The sequence below is a fragment of the Zonotrichia albicollis genome, chromosome 13 (genome assembly GCF_047830755.1).
Source record: "Zonotrichia albicollis isolate bZonAlb1 chromosome 13, bZonAlb1.hap1, whole genome shotgun sequence".
Classification (NCBI taxonomy): domain Eukaryota; kingdom Metazoa; phylum Chordata; class Aves; order Passeriformes; family Passerellidae; genus Zonotrichia; species Zonotrichia albicollis.
In genome coordinates, this window is record NC_133831.1 from 15998400 (window position 1) to 16022081 (window position 23682).

The window sequence follows — 23682 nt, forward strand, 5'->3', positions numbered from 1 at the left end:
GGGAATGGGTTAATGCAGCAAATCCCCACAACCTGTTGTTTTTACAGGGCTGGTTAGACTTCGTGCAAGCCCATTTCCTGAGCTGCAGGGGACAGAATATGTTCTGAATGTCACAGCTACTGATGATAATGCCTCTGGAGGGCCCCATCCTCTCACAAGTACTGCCCAGGTTGTTGTGAGAATTGATGATGTCAACAACAACAAACCTGTCTTTCAGAAGGTAAATATATGAGCCTCTGGCATTTGTACTGGACTGTGCAAAATGTTTTAGTGCTGTTGGTACTGCAGGTGTGCAGCAGGTGAGCTGCTCAGGAGGTGCTCTCCTTCCCTCTGGGTCCTGTCTTCTCCTCCTTTTCCATCCCTCCCTAAGGCTTTCAGGGTTTGTTCTGCTCCTGTGGCAGCACAGCTCCTGTGAGCTCCTGTCTGTTCCCTGAGCCACAGCTCATCCCTGGCATTTCAGAGGGTGAGGCCAAGTGAAACACTTCTGGAGATCCCATGTGAGCAGGAGTACACAGGGATAGCTGTCTGTGCAGTGGGCTTGTTCCAGAACACCTCTCTAAATTACACAGGTTTCCTTTGCTGATTGTGTGTCTGCAACTAAAGAAAGAGAGAAGAATGAGAGTTTTATCTTAAACAGTGAAGAACTGTAAAAAATCAATGTTTCAATTTGGTTTCAGAATGTTAATTCACATTAAAGATCTGTTTTCTATATTCAGGTGTGGTGCTGATGGCTCAGATGTTGATGAGCAATGTAGCATATTTTGAAAAGTCAGCAACTATTCATGTCAGTCTTAGAAATTCTCAGTAGCCTCTCCTTGACAAAATTACTTTGCGTAGAAATCCCTTTTTGATCAAAACAATTCTGTGGTTTGGGCAAGTGTGTGCCCTCGTTTTTTATTAGACCTTTGCTAATATAGAAAAATATTTGCATTTAGAATCAACCTTAACTTTTTCTCCAAATATTTTCATTAGCTGGAAAGGCTTAGTGGCCTCATGTTTTGTGTTGTTTGTATAACCACAAAATAGCAAGGGAAATTTAAATTAATGATGGTAAGATAAAGCTTTAACAGCTAAGCATGGCAATGGGAGTGTAGCTAAATAATTCTTTTCCTCCTGCTAGCATATCTTTAAATCAAATGGCAAGGGAAGTCCTTGATTTTTCTCTTTTTTAAATTGTTCTTTCTTTTCCTTCTCTCTCTTAGTGCCAGTATTATCGGGAACATGCTTCTGTCCTGGAAAATCAGCCTTCAGGGACTGTTGTTCTGCAGGTTGAAGCCACTGATGCTGATGAAGGGGTCAATGGAATAGTGAAATATGGCTTGATGCACAGAGATGGTGTCCTACCAGCATTTAGCATCCACCCTGACACAGGTAAAGCAAATGTCAGTGCTGGTAATGGCATAGAGAAACCAGCTGGGGACACTGTTGGGGAAAAGGCTTAGATAAAATCAGACTTCATGTTTTTCATTTAGTGGTTTGACTGCAGACCAAATACAAACTCTATTAACTGCATGAACAAGTCTTCCATGAAATTAAGTTTCATACATGTCCAGTACTGAACTAAAACTGATGTTTTCCTTGAAATGTGGCAGTTCTGCTTTGTGAAGTAACTTGTGTGCTTTTGTAACTGGATTTAAAAACCCAAACAAACCTATGTTATGTGTACATTACCTTGCAACATTGCTAATGGCATATAAGTGATTTATCCAAATGACAGCAGTCTTACAAACAGCAAAGGAATTAAATCTTAGAAGGCCAAAACTAAGTTCAGGCTGAATTTCTGGAGGATAAAAGATATGAAACATTTCTTTACCCTGTACTTACTGCTCTTCAAAATAAATAATTTTTTGAGAAACTCGTTCTCTTAGTTTGTACTTATCTCCATTTTCTAAACTTAAATTACACTTCCATTCTAATTCAAATTCCTCTCGTTTGTGGATGCAAATGTAACTAAAATTTGAGTCTGGAGTCTGTCTGAGCAGTAAAATGTCAGCTGTTGCAATTGTAAAATCTCAGGGTTGGATCCTTGAACCTGATGTTATAGGTGTACATAACCTACTGCATTGTATCCCAATGTATTGACAGAAAAAGAAACATCTGCATGAAGAATGTTGCCAGATGCACAGAATTTTAACTCTTTGATATTTAATTTGTTTTCAGGAGTTCTGACAACTGTTCAGGTATTTGATCGAGAAAAGCAGAGGGAATATCCCATCACTGTGACAGCAACAGATCAGGCAGCGGAGCCACTCATTGGGATATGTCAGATCAATATTGTCATCCTGGACCAAAATGACAATGACCCCAGATTTGAAAACACCCACTATGAATGTAATTGAGAGTCATTGGATAGAGTTTCAGTGCCCTGAGTGTGAGCGTACCCCATGTCTCTGATTTTTGGGTTTTTGCCTATCCTGGCAGTAGAACGTGTGACAAATTTGGTGCATCCAGAGATGCACTTTGCTTATTTATTGCAGAGCTGTTACTCACTGTAATATGTGTTATGTAACATGTACAGCCTTGGCTCATAGGCCTGCCTTAAGGGAAAGCTCCTTGAAACAATAGCCATGTCATTCATACAGAGCAATTATTCTCTGGGTTAAAATACAGTTTAAAGAAGTATCTTATAAGGAATAAGAATTCCAGGTTATGGATGGGGTAATATGAAGTTCAGACATGGTCTGTAGCTCTGGAGTGATAGCAGCCATTTAAAATACTCAGTGTATGTGGCTATTGTTACAAGGAAGAGAAAATTATACTAGAGTAATAATGTATGGCAGTTATTTCTTTATGACTTACTAAAATGTCCATGGTAGTTTAGCAAATTGATGATCAATTTGAAATATCCTTCCCTTCCATTAGATTTCCTTAGAGAGGACACAAGAGTTGGGACCAGCTTCCTGCGTGTTGCAGCCCGTGATGATGACTACAGCTCAAATGCTGCCATCACATATTCCATAGCAAGTGATGAACCAAATTATTTACAGATTAACCCTACCACAGGCTGGGTGTTTGTGAACCAACCCATATCTCAGGTGTGGTGCTTGCTTTCCTTTTTAAGCTGAATATTTCAATATATCATAGGAGGGACTGAGGTCATGAGTTTGGATTACCCCTCAGGTTAAAGGATCAATACATCTATTTAAATTAAACATGAGCCTAAGGCTTTTAGCTGCTCATTGCATATGAGCAAGGCTTGCTTTCAGCTGGGAAGCAGCAGCCCCAGCACTGCCTCTGAGACTTGCTCTGCCCATTTCCCTGGCTCTGGCATGCTGATTCCAAGGGCTGGAGGGCTGAGAAGCAGAGGAGCAAGGACCCAGGTGTAGCACTTTGTTGTGTTTACAGGCAATGAGTCAAGACACAAACCTGAATGGGAACAAGTGGGACATTTTAGTCCTGATACAGATTCCCAACTTGACATATGTCAGTTGTGGTGCATTAAGCATAGCTGTCCCTCAGGAAGGTGAAAGCATCATTCATGTAGTTATCTAAAACTGATCAGTTTCAGCTATTTCTAAATACCTATACAAGCAGTTGGATATTTTCAGGTTTTAAAGTAATTTGTTTTGAAATTGAACTATTGTTGTAGATGTCAGTCTTTAAATAAATACTTTTAATACTGAAATTGAACTTCGAAATAACTGACGCACAAAATTTTGGTGAAGATGTATCCTTTTAATATATTTTCTTTAATGAATCTAAGAACCCTACAGACCTAATAACAGGAACTGTTAATAGGCAAGTTTAACAGTTTGCAACAGGTCCTTCAAAAGGAGATTTTTTGGTTTTGTTTGGTTTTAAATTTTGTGTCACGTTTGCTTAGGTTTATTGAGACACATAGCAAAATCTTCCAACCCTCTTAAGTAACATAGATAGAATTTTTCATCAAATTTACGCCTAGTTCATATTTTGAGTTCATCTTTAGATCTTTTTCTTCTGTGAAGGTTATTTTTAAGTGTACCTTTAATTGTGTGTATTAATTTATTTCGGAGGCCTGCTCAAAACCTTCTGTAATAAAACCTTTTTTACTGTTCAGAAGTCATCTATAATTCGAGAGATTACTGCTACAGATGGAGGCAACAGGAGCAGTAAAGTTGAACTTGCTGTAACTGTAACCAGTGCAAAAAACCAGCCTCCACAGTGGGAAAGAGACAGCTATGAAGTTGTTATTCCAGAGAATATGACACGGGATGCCTCAATTTTGGTAAGGTTGTTTGTCTGTCTGTAGCTCTCAGGCTGCAGAGTAACTGAACATTGTTTATTTGCTTAAATAGTGAGCTTTTATAAGAGTTTTGTGTTCTGTAGCTGAATATCTGGGAGAATGAAAACAAAAGCTTTTAGAAATGTTGCAGTACTTGCAGAAGGGTTGATTACCCACACTTTTTGAACTGTGCAGACAATCAAAGCAACTTCTCCCCTTGGAGATCCCCGTGTCACTTACAGCCTGGAAGAGGGGCTTGTCCCAGAGACCAACATGCCCGTGCGTTTCTACCTGACTCCAAACAGACACGATGGCTCTGCTTCCATCCTGGTAGCTGAGCCCCTGGATTATGAAACAACAAAGAGCTTCCAGCTGCGGGTGCGAGCTCAGAACGTGGCTGCAGTTCCTCTGGCAGCATTCACCACGGTCCATGTCAATGTCACAGGTGGGTGAGCTGCTCAGTGGTGCCACAGTATAATCCTGCACTGTTTGACTTTAAAGTTTTATAGTTTTCTCTCTGTGTGCTCTTTTTGATGTTCTAGATGTCAATGACAATGTCCCATTCTTCACTTCATCCATTTATGAGGCCTCAGTAACAGAGGGGGCTGAGGTGGGGACGTTTGTCACTCAGGTGTCTGCCACAGACCTCGACCTTGGTCAGCATGGGGAGGTAAGAAAGTGGCACCTTCCTCTCCCCTGAGCAAAGCTGTGGAATGACTTCTGCAGGAGCAATGGCTAAATAGTCTGGAAATCTGCAGCCTAGAAAAGGGATGACTAATGTAGAATGAAATAAAGTAGATAATTACATGCTTCTCTGTGTTGCCAGGTGAAAAATGCAACTAAAACTAGTAGGTGTGAGGCAGAAAACAAAGAGGAAATATTTACACAGCCTGTAGCTTAGTTGAAATGCTTGCTGTAGAATTCCTTTGTGTGGAAAGTTCTACATAGACCTACAATGAGATTGGATAAATGGATGGAAGAAAAGCTGTGTTAAAAGCTTCTGTGAGTTGGAAATCATTGGCAGTACTACAAACTGAATCCTTACAAAATATGGCAAGTTAAAACCCAAAGAGGATGTATTCCTTGGTGAATAAACAAATTGAAAATAGATACATCCTTAGAACAAGACTGCAAACTGGAGTCAAGTCACAAAACCATGCAGATAATAGAGGGTAGAACAGGGTCTGTGATCCTGAGCAGGTTCAAATGCAGCTCACCTGTGGATGTTGTAGAACTACTTGGGATCTTTAGCTGAGTTTGAGTGCTGCAGCACAAGCACTGTACAAACATGTGCTAGTGAAATCAGGAGCTGATTAGACAAATTATTTTCCTTTACAGATCAGCAGTCAAGGAAGTTAATTGGCTTTAGACCAGATTGCTGAAGCTGCAGTTTTACCCAGTTTCCTTGGCCTGATCAAGTACTTGGACATGGGACAGTTCTTCCTCTCTTTAAGTGCTATTCTAGTTGTGACCTATTCATCAACAGGAAAGTATTAACAACTTCTTTTCAATCCTGTAGATAACTTACTCCCTGTTACATGACAGTGGCAGAGACTACACCTGTTTTCGCTTGGACCCCCAGACAGGCTCCATTTACACCACCTCAGTGTTTGACAGAGAGGAGAAGGGCTCCTACCTCCTGGAAGTCAAGTCAGTGGATGGCTCTGAGTCAGCTCGACCTGGAAAGCATGGGAAGCCAAACTCTGGTAAGGGACAGATGGCTGTGGTAAGTGTGATATTACTTGGATTGTGTCTGAAAACAGAAGTTCTGGAATACAAGATTAAATGGTAATTTCCTTTTTTTTTTTCATGTCTTGTGGAAGAGTGCCTGTTCTCATTTCGTGGTGGCTTTTTTACTGTTTAGCTGTGCAACAGTTGTGTTAGAGCTGGAAGATAAGCTTTGCATGATGATCAAGCAAGATTTTTGTTCTGAAATAAAAAAAAAAAAAAACTACAGACCTTCATATTTAGAGTTTAGAGAGTGTTTTCTAGCTGGCAAAGATGTGCCATTATCTATAGGATGCCAATCTTTGCGCAGGGCAAGTGTTTCTCAAAGCACTGCATATGTATGGTACTCAATTAAAAGTAATTATGGAACAGGAATATGCAAGATAGAAAATCCTTTTTTCACTGATCGCTCTGCTTAAATAAAAAGTTAAAATTTTGTGGCTTCAGGACAAAAAAATTATGACTAAACACTGTACAACTGTCATATTAGGCATCAATGACTCGATTATTCATGTAGTATGTGTTGGAACAAATTGGATGTGACATTTATTTGATACCCGAGTGCTTTTGAGTACTGTTGGTATATAGGCAGCCCACAGCCCTAAGGGTTTGTGTCTGCATTGCCTGCACATTTGTCCCATTGAAGGTGAAAGGATTGCAGGTGACAGCAGTGGCACAGCTGGGCTGAGTGTGTGGCTCTTGTCCCTGCAGACACGGCGTACGTGCGCGTGTCCGTCAGCGACGTCAACGACAACCAGCCCGTGTTTGCGCAGAGCATCTACGAGCTGAGCGTGGACGAGGACCAGGATGTGGGCTCCACCATCCTCACCGTCACTGCCAGCGATGAGGATGAAGGTAAAGCACTGCAATCCCCCACAGCTCTCTCCAAAATATGAATCAGTTTCATTCATCTCAGCACTCCGAGGCATAGTTGGTGGTGTGAGAAAAGGAAATGTCCTTCTGTCCCCAGATTTTAAAACTTCTTTAAGTGTGCACTGCTCAGGCATGAACATTAGTTCATAGCTGTGAGCTGTGAGGCACAATCTCTTATTTCAGGAGACATGCACTAATGTGAGATGATAGGAGATAATTTCTGTGCCCACAGATACAAATTTTTTATAGATCAGATAATTTTCTTACAAATAAGTGCCAATAAAAATGTCCTGGTTAGCTACAATAAGTCAGACTTCATTTCAGTGAGATTCATTTGCTTCCTCAATGATGGACAGTATAGTTTGTGTTTGCTTTGTTTGTTTTATTTTAATCCAGACTTCCTAAATGCATATGATGAATTTTAGCTACACTGTTTTATCCACAAATCAGCCAGAAATTCAGCCACTAATCATGTAAAAGTACTCATGCTTTGAGTACTACTGGTACTATGAGTACCAGTGCTCATAAAAGGGAAAGGGATCAGTAAATGCTTCCATCTTTTGACCCTGGAGCACTGTTAATTCAGCTTCCCTATATGGTGAATCACTGCTGTTTTTTTGTTGTTGCACAAGTCCCAAGGACTGTTCTCTGTATGTTTGTGAAATGCAAGGAAATCCTGACTGCATTGGATTCCTCCCACTCTGTAGGAGGCAGAGGCAAATGTGGTGAAGATGTGCTGCAGAAGGATTTCCTACTCAAGGAACTTTTAGTTTGGGACTTAGGCTGCCTGTAAATCTGCTCAAGGACAGGGGACCTGATGTGATGGATATATGGCACTTCATTTCTGCCCTCTAAATAAAGTCAAAACAGAATTATTACTTCATTGCATAGATACATTTTATAGAGACAAACTACAGTTGGACACACCAGAACTGAAAATGCTGCTTAGTAATCTGACATAGATGCACGTTTTAAAAGACCACAAAAATGATAAAATAAAAATAATACCACTAATCAATTATTGTGTGATTTGTACTTCATCTCACCATCAGCCTACTTCAAGAAATGTGTGTTTTCTGATGCTGTTGGTACTTGACAGGAACAAATGCTAAACTACGGTATCAGATCACAGCTGGAAACACAGGAGGGGTGCTGGATGTAGATCCAGAAACAGGAGCCATTGTCATTGCCCAGCCACTGGACTATGAAGAAACAAAAATGTATGAGATTCACTTGCTGGCCTCTGATGGGAAATGGGAGGATTATGCAGTTATCATCATCAACATCATGAATAAGAATGATGAGGCTCCAGTTTTTTCTATCAATGAATACTATGGAAGTATAATTGAGGAGCTGGATTCGCTGCCAGTCTTTGTACTTCAGGTAGTGTATGCAGTTCCACAGATTATAATATTTCAATGAAAGAGCACAGATTACTGTGGTACAATTATGTTAAAAATAACTCAGCACATAGATATTAATGAAGTTCCTTTTGACTAAGTTTTTTTGTCATTGAAGAGAAGAAATGGACTTTTGTGGAAAAAAATATACGGGGCTAGTAAGTGGGGTAAACAGGATGGATCGTTTGTTAATCCTGAAAAGCAAATAATGGACAACTTAAAGTAGCTATTAGAATGTAATATTTGAATTCATATATGAGTATGAAGAATATAATATTATTTTAGTACTAAAATTGTTAACATTGTTAAAAATGCATATTTCCCTGCCCTGAATTGTCCCTGGATTTGCTATTTCCTGGCATGCACATGTTATTACCAAGTCATATGCTTTTGCTTGAACGCCTTTAGACTGGAGCAGCATATGGATGTGATGCAGTCACTGCATATTTCACACTTTCTATGTTTGTTTTTTTTGTTTTTCAAAACTATTGCAGGTTATGGCCAGTGATCCTGATAGTGGTGTTGATGGAGGAGATTTGAGATATTCCTTGCATGGCTATGGTGCAGGTGACATTTTCACAATAGATGAGAAAACAGGCAGCATTTACTCCCACAAGAGGCTGGACCGGGAAGAGAGAGCGCTGTGGAGGTTCATTGTGCTGGCCACTGATGAAGGTGGAGGAGGACTCACAGGCTTTGCAGATGTGATCATCACCGTGTGGGATATAAATGACAATGCACCCACGTTCTCGTGCATGCCTGATGACTGCAATGGGAATGTCTTTGAAAACTCTCCTGCAGACACCTTGGTCATGGAGATGGCTGCAGTGGATCGTGATGACCCAAACGTTGGTGTGAACGCTGTCCTGACCTACAGGATAACTGAGAATGTGAAGAACGAGTTTGGGACTGACATGTTTAACATCAATCCCAGTACTGGGACCATCCACGTGGCAGGGGGACTGCTAGACAGGGAGAGGACTGAAAGTTACTTCCTTACTGTTGAAGCAAGAGATGGGGGAGGGCTAACAGGAACTGGCACTGCCACGGTCTGGGTTGCAGATGTCAATGATAATGTCCCTAAATTCACAAAGAAACTGTGGCAGGCAGCAATTCCTGAGAACAGTGCCATTGACTCAGAAGTCCTGCAGGTGTGTGCTACAGATGCGGATGTTGGGGAAAATGCAGAGTTAATGTTCAGTATCATTGGGGGAGACCCAGATGAGAAGTTCTATATTGAGAATGACAAAGAATGGCAATGTGGCACTGTTCGACTGAAAAAAAAGTTGGATTTTGAGAATGCCCGTGAAAGACAGTTCAATCTTACTGTTACTGTGGAAGATCTGGATTTTTCTAGTGTTGCAGTGTGCCTGATTGAAGTTGAAGACTCAAATGACCACAGCCCAGCTTTCCCTTCTCAGTTTATTCAGACAAACCCTGTGTTTGAAGATGTGCCTGTAGGTACTACAGTAACCACAGTGAGGGCTACAGACAAGGACTCTGATTTGAATGGGAAGATTATCTATTCTATAAAGTCAGACTCAGACCCTTTGAGACAGTTTGTGGTTGACCAGTTTGGTCACGTGGTTGTGGCAAGCGCACTTGATCGTGAGGCCATTCAGAAATACGCTTTGATTGTCCAAGCTGCAGATCAGGGGACGCCTGCCCGCCGTGGAAGTGTCACAGTGTTAATTAACTTGCTTGATATTAATGACAATGGACCAAGGTTTGAAGCACCATACATGCCTGTAGTTTGGGAGAATACACTGAAGCCTGAGGTAGTGCATATGAACCACACCTCAAAGCTGCTTCATGCGTTTGATCCAGATGCTGAGGAAAACGGGCCCCCCTTTACCTTTTCATTGCCACCAGAATATCAGAATTCCTTGGACTTTTCTCTTACTGACAACAGAAATAACACAGCAACTATAACAGCTTTGAGGTCCTTTGACAGAGAAAAGCAGAAGGTGTTTCACCTGCCAATAATTATAATGGATAGTGGGATTCCAGCCATGAGCTCCACAACCACCCTGACTATAACAATTGGTGATGAGAATGACAACTGCCACGAGTCTGGCCACAAGGAGGTCTATGTGTACAGCTACAAAGGTAAGTGCTAGCTGGATGTGAGATCAGATTCATGAAATAGTGGAGTTTTACATTAATTTCTTTCTTGCAGTCTGTTAATTTGTTTCTTTAATGGTTTGCATACTTCAAAACTGCAGCTGCTGTTCTGTAAACTACTAAGTAAGGTGGAGTAAATGAACTATATTTCACTTACTCCACTTGTTAAAATTAGACCTTAGTGTGTAGAAGATTATCTACCAAAGAACTGTTAGCTGCAAACAGGTATATATTGAACTTGCAGTAAAAGCAGTGTTTTTATAAACCCATAAGATATATTTTCCATTAGTGAGTGTTCACCTCCAAAAGGTATTTTGCAGTTACATTTTCTGAGTTTAGTATGCCTAAATTACAAAAAAGATGTGACCAGATCTTACTGTAGAAATGAGAGAATGAAGCATCCAGGTTGGCTAGGCTCCAGATTTGAACCTTAAAAATCTCCCATGTTGCTGAACATGGATTATGGATTTCAAAAGTCTCTTTCCCTGGATTTGTTCCTCTTGCTGTTTTAGAAAATATAGTTGTAAATTCCACTTCTGTGCCAGCCTCCAAGGGCCTGGAAAAATCAACAAGACCTGGCCCAGCTTGGTGTCTTCCTGCCCTTTTCCTTTTCCCAATCATGTCCTTCTCTCCCAGCTGTACCCCATAAGGTGCTCTCCCTCTTTTGCTGGGTTCCACTTGTGTGCTCTTCAAAATAAGAGAGTAGCACGAAACATTTGGAATTAACTCCTGATGTGGTGATTTTTAATTTTGCTTTTGTCTGAGAGTTTTTTAGAGAGTTGTATTTATGTATGATTCTAGTGCTGTTTTGTGCTGTTTCCAGCTTTTCTTCTTTCATGTGGCATCTCCAGTGTGCTCACATTGCCAGAACTGGCAGAAATCATATGACAGGCTATGCATTGTTTTAAGAATCTTGGATCATAACCATCACTAAATCGAGCAGGAGTCTGAAAATAATAAATGCAGTAATGAATGTCACAGAATATAAAGTACACTGAAAAGCAAAAATTAAATGCAGATTTATTATAATTTATCTCAACAGGAAAATGGTCAACAACAGTGCTTGGGGAAGTGTTTGCACCAGATCAGGATGACTGGGACAATAAAACATTTCTCTCTGAAGGAAAACTGCTCAAGTGAGGATTGTATTTCTGTCAAAATGAGTAATATTTATGCTTCTGTAATTATTTTCTCACCGTGTATTTCTCTGTGTTCAGGATGTGCATAAAGCCAGGGTTATTGAGTGTATTAAGGGATGTACCTTTCGAATGCTCTTTTTCTTTTTCATTTGAGTTACTAGGTATTGAGAAATTTTTGCATTAAATATTTTTTCCAAGACAATGCAGGATCACACCATGATGTTGATTTTTAGTCAGATGTCATAGTTAATTTACTTTAAAATGCACATTCTGTAAGCTCCAATTTAAAAATAGACAGAGTCCTAATGCTTGCTTTCACATGTTAGGGTTGTTGGAATACAAATCCTGAATTTAAAAGCAAAGAATGGAGTAATTTCATCAAAAGTGGAAGGGAATTTGGTGCTCTCCTTTGATGGCTAAATTTACAATTGCATGTGAAAACCATGACTCAGATTAGTGGAGGTTTTTTTCTGTTAATTGAAATGTTGAATTGGACCCTTAATTCCTACTTAGATATTATTTGTTCATATCATAGAGTGAGATTGTTTCTGGCGTAACTGTATGCTGTCTGAAAGGGAAAAAATGGATGTGAAGTGAATTTTAGTCTGTGCTATGACTAAAAGTTTAAAGCTTTATGCAGCCCAGAATTAAAGACTTTCTGTCCATCAGCAGCCCCTGGGCCTGTTTCTATGCTAAGAGGTCACTGTTCCATAATAATGGTCATGGAATATTTCCATAATTGCTGATTTCTGGCCCTTTGAGGTGTCCAATGAAGATGCTGTGAGAGATTTTATACAAACTTATCCTGTTGCAGATAGAGATGTGAGAACATGGAATGATCAGTGAGGGTTTGTTTTTACCCCTATTACTGACCTCAGAGGCTTGTTCATGATGGCTGTGCTGAACCACCTGGCTCAACTGCACATTGCTTTTGTTCAAATCTGGGAAAGGCTGAGTGGCAGGAACATCTCTTTATAAGATCTGCAGATTGTCTTTTCTCAGTTGGCTGAGGTGGCTGAGGTGCCTTTCTGAGGTTGTTGGCTAATTCCCATAAGTTTTGGACCTATAACCTTCATAGTAACATTTAAGGCCTTCTGAATGGTGTTAATCAATAAAATGAAACCTCAACTTTGATTTGTTAAGATTTCCTAATTGAAGGTTTCTGTCTAGATCTTTCAGATTAAATCAGAGGACTGGGTCTTTGCTGATGGTGGATAACACTCCTCAGGGAATATACAACTTAAGAGTTAGAGTTTCTGATGGAATTTGCCCTGATGTTATATCTACAGTACAAATCCATGTCAGAGACCTGGAAAATGAGGCCATACAAAACTCAGCCACTGTGCGTTTCTCAGGTTGGTTTTATCTGCTGGTGAGGGTTTAGATCAGCTGCTTCTCTAACTGAATGTTTATGTGGTATAGGCATTATTACATCAATACTTGATTTGCTTTTCACTGTAGGCTACTTTCTGGTATGTTTCCATATTGTTAAATAAGAAATAAATTGAGAAATTAACCCATGAGCTCCCAGGTGTTCAGGTTTGTCTATTTTTCAATCCCCTGACCAGGTGTCACAGCAGAGGAGTTCATAAGGAGAGATGAACATGGCAAAACGAGACATGGCGAGTTCAAGGAGTTCCTTGCAAAGCTGTTACCTGCCAAGCTGAGTGATGTGATTGTGTTCAGTGTGATGGGCAGGGATGGACCACAGACAGATGTGAGGTTTGCAGTCCGTGCTGGCTCGGCCTATTACACACCTGAGAAGCTGCATGCGGAGATGGCAGCGTTCAAAACTGAGGTTGGTTCTCACCTGTGCAACTCGGCCAAACACTGAGATTGCAGGGAGTACATCCCAAACCTCAGTGGAAAACTACACTGTATCTACAGATAAGGGTTTTATTGCTTCACTCAGGACAAAAACAAGTGTTTAATTCAGGATTTCTCCCTTTTTTGTGCCGTACATACTATGGTGTGGTTGTACTAACTCCTGGTTCAATGAATAGTCACTGGAGAGCTGCAAATAATGGGGCTGCAGTGCTGCCATGGGGCACATAGTGTGTTTTCTCCAGTCAGTGTTTCATTGTGTCATCCCCAAATACCCACATCACCTTGTGCTTAGACACTTAAGGTGGAGGCTTGATGTCACCCTAACAGAAATTCTGCAGTACAAAGAGGTGACACTTCAGAGGAAAAGTCCTGCTGGAAGGAATGTGTGCCTTAGGGAACAGTTGCAACAGGTAAGTGGAGATGGAGACAACCAATCCTGTGGTTCATTTATCTCACCAAAGGACAGCCTCAAATACAAAGTGACACCATCCCCCAACTTCTTTTACTGTTGTCAAGGAAAATATTTTTGGATGGAAGATGTTTTCCTCCCCTTCTTGGTGTTCTCCAGCTGTCCTGCTCTCTGACTCAGTTACAGACACAGTCTGTCTTGGCCATGGCTGGATTTTTCTGCAGCCCTGCACAAAGGCAAAGTGACACTGTTCAGCTTTTCACTTTCCCTGGCCATTTTGGGTTTAATACATGGTACATCATATGGATGATTTTTCCAAACAGAAATCAGCGCTTTCCATTTGTGTGAGTATGGTGGGGTCTGCCTGAGTCTGGGAACAACAGGGCTGGGAACCAAACAGGGCTGTCTTAACTTAGTACCTGCCTTCTCCTTGGTGTATCTTGAATGGCTCTGTGGATTATGACAGCCTTCAGAGTGACCAAATAGGGAATGCCAGAGACAGAGAGTATTCATGAAGGGTAATGACTGCTTCTTTTGCATATTTATTGAATTACTGCTACAATAAGATAGAAAATCCTATAGATTTCAAATATTATCTGCCATAATACATGACACCTGAATTCATCAAAGTGGTAACAAGGGGATTGCTTCACGTATTTTAATGAAAAAATATGTTTTTGTTAATTATATACCACCTTTCAATATTTAATGAATAGTTCTAGTGAGTAATCACCAATAGTTTACAGAAAACCAATCATAGCTGGAGAATTCCTCCAGTAGTTTTTCTATGTATATAACTATAAATATAGAAAATAAGTAATTAGCACTGGAATTATTCATTGAATTTCTACATAAATAATATGTTTGCATTACTTCCTGGGGGTATAGTTTTACAACAGCAATTTTTATTTAGCAAAAATATAATCCATCCTAATACTTTAAAGGAGCCAAGGTTGTTTTTATACAGTTTTTTAATAACAGTATTACATGGATGTCTAAATGTGTATTACAGACTCTCCAGTGATGGTGATAAATGTGGGCAGCAGACACAGACCTGCATTGACAGGATGCATCATTTCATTACAAAGTATACTCTGTGCCTTTGGGGCAGGGCATCAATACTTGTTATGATATTTGAGAATATAGAGACAAAGCATTATAAAGATCAAAGTTCTTACACTGGTGAACTGAGATGTCTACACAAATGAGAAAAAAATAGAAGCACTTGAGTATTTATGTATTTGTTTTGATCTTTTCAAAGCTTATTTTTAAGGTATTTGTCATATGTTTTACTCTCTGGGAAAAACCCCTCAATATTAAATGCATAAAGCTCTAGTATTGTTAGTTTTACATTTTTATACCTTGTTCATTTGTGTACCACTGTGAGAGTAGTGAGGTCTTTTGCCTCACTAACCCAAACTCAGGTTTTGGGTACACATTTCAGTGTATTTGAATCATCAAATACAGATGAAATTCTGAAGCTTTATAACAGACACCTGTGCAAAATTCCCAAATAAGTGGAAGGAACAAACTGTGATAATTTAGGGGTGCAGGCTGAAGGACAAAAAGCCAGGAGTAATGGCAGTTCTGTTCTGGCCTCACACTGTGAGCTCCCTTCCCTCCCTCTCTGCCAGTGCTTCCTTGCTCCATTTGGAGTGGAAGTTGTGCTCTCAGAGTCACTATTCCTCCATTTCCAGACCTGTGGTTGCACTGAGGCTCTTTATATTTGATACTTGGCCTTTCAGGTGCAAGCCAAATTAACAATAAAAACAGTGAACCAACAAAGATGAATGCAGCATAGAATACAGTATCCAGTATGCTGAACTGTGTTTTGTTGCAGACAGCTTGACATGAAATGTAAATTTATGGGACACAAATCCTTAGACTAAATCCAAGTTGCTACACAGTTGTCTTGTCAGGTCATTGTCTGTGGACATGATTATTGAAAGCAGCTCAGCTGTTTGCTGTGTCTGTATCCTTTTGAGTGAGAGAATGTAAGGAATAATATCTGAGTGTTACTGCTGAGGAAGGATTTATCCTGGCTTGAGCTGAAACACTCCTGTTGCTGTTGAAGTGCAGAGAGGTGTGATGCAGATGCTACAGCTCAGAAGGTGGAGTTTCACTGCTCTCAGAGCTTTGGAAATAATGTTATTAGACCAGTACAGATGGTCTAATAATGTCTAATAATGGTCTTGGAAATAATGTTGTTAGACCAGTACATGTTCACACTTAATCATCTCAGTGATCAAAGTTTTAGGAAATGCCACTGCTGTAATTTTTTAATGAAATGTTTCCTGAATTTTTCAAATTATTTTTCTTGCTTACATAATCAGGGATGTTACTAAGTAATGCTCAAGAAACTTAACACTGCATTAAGTCTCTGGTGGCTCCGATTTTTCAGAATTGAGGTAAAAGCCTTCATTAGGATAACAGTGGTGCTGTCTTTTCTCCCAGATGCAGTCAGCTCTGCAACTGAACATTTCCCAGATCGACGTTGACGAGTGCAGGAGTGCCAACTGCAGCGAGGGCTGTACAAACCACCTGAGTGTGAGTGACATCCCCACAGTGCTGGACACGGGGAGCGTGTCCTTGGTGTCCCTGAGCACCTCCAGCCACGGGCTGTGCTCCTGCTCCGCCCGCGAGCGCCTGCACCAGCCCTGCGCCTCCTACCCCCGCAGCCCCTGCCTCAACGGGGGCCTTTGTGTCGACACTCTGAACGGCTACAGGTGAGCCAGCCTGCTCTGCACATCATTTCTGCCCTCTGCTTGTAAGGTGTTGAGTGGTACCTGCCTCAAATAACCATAAATGTACTTCTGACTGAGGAAGAAGCAGAAAAACCCCACACATGCATTGGGGTGTAAAAACCAAACAGCAACAGGGGCTTCATGATGGCCCCGATGGGGCTGTGGTCCCAAAAAGTGCATGAGGAACAAAGAAGACCCTGGGGAACACATAATTAACACTTGTCATTGGTTAAGAGCACCTAATTCAGGATGAAGGCATGTATGCCCTGGTTTTTTTCTCTTTTCCAGCAGAGTAATAATAAAAGTGAGTATCAATGGCAACAGCAGGGATGTAGGAGTGAAATATAGTTCAAACAATGGGTAATAAGGAGCCTAAAACACATTAGATTGTAAACTTGCTTTATTATAGCATCACCTGGCATGCAGCAATATTCCCTTAGTGAAACGAATTCCAGCTAGGAATTAATCTCCCCAAGGTTACTCTGTAATAAATTGATGTTTGGTGTTCTGTGTTATTTAGGGAAAAAAAGTTTGTTGTTCTCAAAAACTTGGCCTCAAAAATACTTTTTGTTTGAGGGAGTTAGTATAAGGAACAAAAATACTTTGTACTCTTAGAGCATTTTAATAATTGCCAAACAAACCTAATATTCCGCTAAAATCTTTGTTTTGCTGATTTTTTAACTGATTTAAGTTCTGCATTTGCTGAACCAAAAAAAAGCTGAACATGGGGGAATTTTGACTATTTTTGTTTTTGGCCTTTCAGATGTCTTTGTCCTGCTTCCTTTCATGGACCAGACTGCCAGCAGACGAAGCACAGTTTCCATGGAAATGGTTATGCATGGTTTCGTCCCATCAGACCTTGTTTTGAAAGCTCACTCTCTCTAGAGTTTATTACTGTGGTTCCAGATGGACTTTTACTATATAGTGGCCCTTTATCAAATCCAGAACCTGGGAGCACAGAAAACTTCATTGCAATAGGTACTTCTGCAAAAGGATGTGGGAAAATTAAATGTCTTTTGGGAATGGATTGTTTGTGACCAGTTTAACAATTAGACTATGGATTCTGTCTTTCCACTTAATGAGGTAATTTATTTTGTGGTGTAAAAATATTTTGAAGTATTTCCTAACAAGTCTTTCTCCTTTGATTTCTATTTTTGTAGCCTGCACCTCTGGCTTTGGGCTCATCACAGAGTTGTAGAAATGAAGGGGAAAGCAAAACAGATTGATATATATGTAAAAAAAATAACCTGCCTAGAAACCTGTAGTGCTGTAAAGGAATTTAGGTGCTTTGAAGATAGGTATTACACGAATAGTGCAGTCTTAGTTGCATGTCATTCTTATCTAGTTTGGTGAGAAAAGAAATCCACTTAAACTCCCTTTGGTCTTGGAGCAATTTTGCAGATTTTTTAAACTGGCAACGATGTGAGGGTTGAATCCAGCCCCACCTGCCATTGTGGGAAGATTCATCTACAAGTAGAACTCAATGCTTTATGTTAACACATATTTAAAAGGTTACTGCTGCTTATTTTTTGTGAATTAACACACAAGATGAACAGTATGCCTGGCATTTTATATTCTCCTGATTAATTGAAAGGTAATGTGGTTGAATAGTTAATAATTTACCCCCCCCTTTTTTTTTGCCTTGCTTTGCAGTTACTTGTAAATTTGAGTAGAAGATGGGAAAGAAGAAACCTGCATATATTAATTGTTTTAGAGCATCATAAAATTGCAGATTGCTTCTCAGGAATTAGTTTTGGTGTTTTGACAGAGAAGTGGAATAATCTGAAGTGTATAAGTAAACAATATACTGAATAAGTACTTCTGCTTAATAGAAGACATAGGGTATAATTCTAGTTATTTCTGTAGTGTATGTATGTGACTAACAATAAGCAGTAAATCAGTACAGTCACTAACTGCTGAGATACCAAAAGTGACGTTTTGTAGCTGAATGTAATTGCTTGTTCATGTTGTATTAGAACTCTCTAGTGGTGTTCCTGTGCTGAAGATGAGCCATGGCTCAGGTTCTGTGGTGCTGCAGTTTCCAAGTCATCTGAATGTAGCAGACAAGAAGTGGCATCGACTGGAAGTCAGAACTAATGGTCAGGTCAGTTATTGGAAATTTTTTTTTTCACATCAGGATATTAATATTTCTAAAAATATTTCCCTGTGCAGATACAGGAGGGTAGAAAGAACAGACTTTCAATAAAGAACAGACAATAGGTATTGTCCTAACTGCTCGTGTAGGTTTGATGAGTAATAGAAATTTTGGGACAGCCTCATTGTGAATTCACATCCACTGATGTTGTAATCCATATTCTGTATCTTTACCTTTTCTAAGCTCTGCTGCAGCACGTGTAGAATGTGGCCACTGGAATCCATTACTTGTGAACAAAAAGCAGATATTTATTTACTTGCAAATACAGTTACAGGTCTTGTGTAAGTGGTTGAAATACTCAGAAGAACAAATAAAGTTGAGAAGTTCCTGCTTTGCTAAATGGTTCCATTTTGGCTCTACTAGTTATTGCAAGATGAACAGAACAGGGAACAGCCCAGCGCTTTTTGGCTGACAGTGGCAGGAAGCAGAGGCTGAGGCTGGGTGCAGCAGGGCCAGCTCAGTGTGTGTTGTGCAGGCTGTCAGGTTCACCCTGGATCGCTGCAGCGCCGCCGTGCTCTCCGAGATCGAAGGCGTTGGCCGCTGGCTCTCCACCGAGGATCGCACGGACTGCGAAGTTCTGGGCTCTGTTCCACGGACAGCAAGGTACATTCCTGCAGCTTCCCTGCAAGGCACTTGGTTCTAAGGCCTGGGAACATTTGACCTGCTAGACTGAAGGCGAGTTATTGATAGCTAGGAGCATAAAAAGCATTTCATCTTTTCTCAGGCCTTCTACACCAAGCCTGGAGCTCAAAGAACTAAACAAATTTTAAGGAACCGGTCCTCCACTGAGTAGTGTTGCAGTAAACTGCATTAGTAAACTGATAGCCCCAAAACTCTGTGGCTATTACTGGAGCTTTTGTGGGTCCTGTGCACCACCCTCCACCCACAGGATTTCTCTTTGTTTGTCAACTCATTGTGAGCCTGCTCTTCAAAACTTTACAAATTTAGGCCAGTTGACATCAGAGTCCTGGGTGCATTTGGTGCTCCACAGTGCAGGGTGGACAAGGAGCATGGGGGTACAGTCCAGAGAAAAGCAATGACTGATCAGCTCACCCTGAGAGTAAGAATCAAGAATGAAGGAATTGAGGTCAGTTAACAGAAAGAAGGGAGAACTAAGAAGAGATATGATAAGTCTCAGTGTGTATAAAAGAATGGTACAAAGAGGATTTAGACAATCTCTTCTGTACAGGGCCTAAAGTTACAGTGAGGAATATTCAGGTTATCTTTTAGGGAAACCTTTGTACTAACAAAGATTCCACTTCAGCTGTGGAATAGTTAGTCCAAGCAAGGATTCTGATGAGCATTGGGATTAAGCCTTGTCCACAGCTGCATGGAGCTCTCCTGGTCATGAAAGGAGCACAAAGAAAGGGAGAAATATAAGGATAAATGAAAACAAAAGAAATGACTTGATAACTCTGGGAAAAAGAAAGTATATGGACTAAAATGCATGGAGTTGTTTGGCTTGGAGAAATGATTGGGAGCCAGTGCAGAGCTTGGACATGTTTACCATGCCTTTTAGACCACATGGATCCAACTTTTAGATTTCTGAGTTTTGTCCTACACAGAACAGCCTTTGCTGTAGTATTCCTACAGCATAGGATGCCTGTGTACACATAGAGCACTTCAAGGAGAATATGGTGTCTAGAATATCACAGCTTGAATGCAAACATAGCCAAAATGTAATAGTGTCCCACAGTTAAACTTCCAGCAGGTTTCACTGTCATATTTAAAAAATACCCTTTATTTTAAAGGGCTTTATTTCAGAGAGAGAAGATAAAGTAGTTGCATTCTAGTTATGTTATAAAGCCTTTGTTATTTGGAAAAGCCATGTATTTATTTATCTGCCTATGTTTGAAGGTAGATGCACATCTATTTTCATTATTGATATGATTTTTAAAGGTATTTGAATGTGAACCATGTTCTCCAGCTGGGTGGTGTGAAGGAGTCCATCCCATACTCCTACCCACAACTGCTACACAAACATTTTTCTGGTTGCTTGCGCAATTTCATCTTGGATACTCAGGTAAGAGCAGAGTAATGTTTGCTTTAGCAGAGAAGAAAACTTCTTTATTCAACTTTTGGGAGATACATATTACACATGGAACTTCTGCTTCATCAATGTATTCAATGCCCACATGCATCAGTGTAAAATACAAGAAAATTCTGGGTTTTTCTGTGATAATTAGAATAAGTACCTTGAAAAGTTATTTCTCAATAGAAGGAGATGTATTAGTGAGGCAGGAACTGTGTGTTTGTTTATGCCCTGTTTCATGCAGCTGTTTTCCAAGCTTCTTTGTGCATTCAGGGAACTTCTGAATGGCAATTGTATAATGGTATATTTATGCCAGCTGTCTGCTTTGTTAGGAAGTATTAGGGATTTTTTGTTTTCATAGTCAGTTGAGTTTATTCAAAGGCAAAATATGTTCCTGATAAAATCAGCTGAAGTCTGAATGTCAAAAAGAAAACTTAGCAACTTAAGCAATGCAGATGAGGAGCACACAGTGAAGTGGTGCAGCTATTTCTGTTTAAAAATGAAATATGTTTCTCAAATAATAATTTTGTGTCATGAATTGTCTCTTGAAGGTATACGACCTTCAGTCTCCTGCAGAGTCCCTGAACAGCTTCCCTGGCTGCTCCCTGACGGATGGGAGCTGTGAGACCATGGGATCTTCCTCCTGTGGTGCCCATGGCAGGTGCCTTGGGGACTGGGGCTCCTTTGCGTGTCACTGCTTGCCAGGCTACCACGGCTATCGCTGTGATAAAGGTGAACCTGCTTTTCTCTTTCATTACTGTAGGCTGCTGCATCTTACAGTACAGGAAACTTCAAATATTTGCAGGTAATGATTGTTGAGGTGGCTTTACATTACATGCTGTAAAGCCATGTTGCAGTGTAGTTGCCTGTGATTGTTGACAATTTCTTTTCTAATTCCCTTTGAGAAATTGCTTTCTCAGTACAGGATCATTTCTTTAAACCTGAGGGTGTTTGTGCAATGACTGTATAATGACATGGCTGCATGACAAAAAAATTGTGAAAAAGTATTTTATTTTGCTACAGTTGTTTGATTTGCATCTGTTTACACTTTCAGAAATATCTAATAATCTAAAAAATATGAGTGTGCCAGTACCACTTTCTGTGCAGAATAAGAACCATGCAACTGGAATTAGAAATCACTGCTCCTTTGGTGTCAGGAAGAGACTCTGCTGGCTTAAGGATCTATGCTTTGGGAATAGTAGAATTTTTAGCTCCCATAGAGCCAAAGTTGCTGCAGAAAGACAATTATAAAATTGCAGGTTGTGAAATTTGATTGTGGTACTTCATCTGCAGGCTCTTCTCTTGGTCAGAGGTGCTGCTTCCCTGCTGTTACCCCATGTGAGCATTGTAAGGACGAGCATTATCAGGATCTAGTTGGGTGGGAGAACAGCTCTTTACAGAGGAAAATGAAGTGTGAGAGTGACTGGAGAAGCTGTGGAAATAAATACAGGAGTGTGTCCCAAAGGACAAATGTCTCACAGATCCACGCTGTGCATTGCAATTGTTTCCTTTTTCTTTCGACTCTCATTATGACATTAGGGCAATAGCAGTGTTTCCCTCTCCCCAGGAGCTGGTTTAAAGGTTTCTCTCCCTTGCAGTGGCCCAGGAGTACAGGTTTGAGGCGGGCAGCCACATCCGCTACCAGCTGCCCGTCAGCGTGCCGGCGCGCAGGACGCTGCTGCAGGCCCTGGTGCGCACGCGGCAGCGCGACGGCGTCATCGCCTCCGTGCTGTCCCGCGCCAGGGACGAGCACATCACCCTGCAGGTGAGGCCACCACCCACACAGTGACAGTGACAGGGGCACCAGAGCCACACACAGCTCAGAGACACACTCGCTCAACAGGTGGAAACAGGACAAAGCCTTATGCTGAGCACCACAGTCTGGGATGGGTTTTATGGATAGACACATCTGATCCTTTACTCGAGATACTGACCACTCAGCTGTGGTATCCCATTGGCTTTTGATGCCCACACTGATACAGGTTCTGTACAGAATAGGATGAAAGGGGTATGTACCTGCTGTCCTTGTGAACCATGTGACCACTTCTGCATAGTTCAGACTCTGCCAAGTAAGGTGCCTGTGGCAGTTCTAATGATGTCAGGCTCTCAGAGTGACAACCTTCTCATTTTATACACACCACTGAACAAGTCACCTCTTCAGCCGTGTTGGTTTGAGCTGTCACTGTAGCTGTGATACACCAGACTCTCAATTATTAGAAGAACCCCATTAATTTGTGCAAGAGAGATCAGGGTAAAATTACTCCTAAGGTGGCTTAGATACTACTGTGAGTATATTGCTACCACATTTAGTTTGTCTAATTCAGTAGTATTGGTATTTCTGTATTACACCTAAATGTGTAGTGGTATTGGTATTTCTGTATTACACCTAAATGTGTATTGGTATTGGTATTTCTGTATTACACCTAAATGTGCAGTGTAAACATACTCTAAATTTAAGCAAATACTTTAAGATTGAAGTTACAGGTCAATACAAAATGCCAGGCAATGACTTTTCTTTTCTTTCTTGCTATTTGTGAATTATCCACAAGGTTGTTCAGGGACTCTTAGTGGTCTCATACAATCTGGGTGATGGAAACTATTCTGTAAGCCTTCCCTCCTACCACATTGATAATGGTGAATGGCATCACGTCACACTGGAGAGAAATGAAAATGAATTTACTCTTCGCCTTTATGAAGGAGGTGGCAAGAGAGAGATTACTAAAGCAGCAGGAATATACAAAGAGATTGTCATTGACCCCAGCAGCTTGGTCCTTGGAAACACCTACCCATTCAGTCAAAACAGGAGTTTTCAAGGTAGGAATTCACAATCTCACTGTTCATAATACGGACCTGTAAAAATAAAAAAATAGTGCAGGAAACTTTCTTGTTTATGTAGAGGCAAAGTACACAGATTTCCTGCATGACACTTTGCAACAGGGATGCATAAGCTGTTCTGACCAGAAGGTGCAGCAGGGAATTGCCTGCAAATACACCTGGCTACTAGACCTGGAACAATGATGGTCACCTCTTGCCTTGGCTGCAGAGTTGGT

At 40.7% G+C, this 23682-nt stretch overlaps 1 protein-coding gene across 4 annotated transcripts in view; it reads left to right on the forward strand.

The window, feature by feature from the left end:
* The window catches only part of LOC102062365 (neural-cadherin), a 62479-nt gene that overhangs the window by 26690 nt on the left and 12107 nt on the right, over positions 1-23682 (forward strand). For 2 of the 4 annotated variants that reach the window (XM_074551115.1, XM_026795303.2), the window contains exons 8-29: positions 48-220; positions 1203-1371; positions 2161-2331; positions 2863-3035; positions 4037-4204; positions 4397-4646; positions 4744-4871; positions 5721-5907; positions 6641-6784; positions 7902-8185; positions 8697-10311; positions 11369-11462; positions 12636-12820; positions 13034-13263; positions 16156-16427; positions 17209-17423; positions 18422-18549; positions 19076-19203; positions 20500-20623; positions 21184-21364; positions 22231-22397; positions 23182-23446. In XM_074551115.1, the coding sequence (XP_074407216.1) occupies positions 48-220; positions 1203-1371; positions 2161-2331; positions 2863-3035; positions 4037-4204; positions 4397-4646; positions 4744-4871; positions 5721-5907; positions 6641-6784; positions 7902-8185; positions 8697-10311; positions 11369-11462; positions 12636-12820; positions 13034-13263; positions 16156-16427; positions 17209-17423; positions 18422-18549; positions 19076-19203; positions 20500-20623; positions 21184-21364; positions 22231-22397; positions 23182-23446 (5451 nt within the window). Of the gene's footprint in view, positions 1-47; positions 221-1202; positions 1372-2160; positions 2332-2862; positions 3036-4036; positions 4205-4396; positions 4647-4743; positions 4872-5720; positions 5908-6640; positions 6785-7901; positions 8186-8696; positions 10312-11368; positions 11463-12635; positions 12821-13033; positions 13264-16155; positions 16428-17208; positions 17424-18421; positions 18550-19075; positions 19204-20499; positions 20624-21183; positions 21438-22230; positions 22398-23181; positions 23447-23682 lie in introns of those variants that run through there. The other 2 variants (XM_074551116.1, XM_074551117.1) reach the window with 2 other exon arrangements.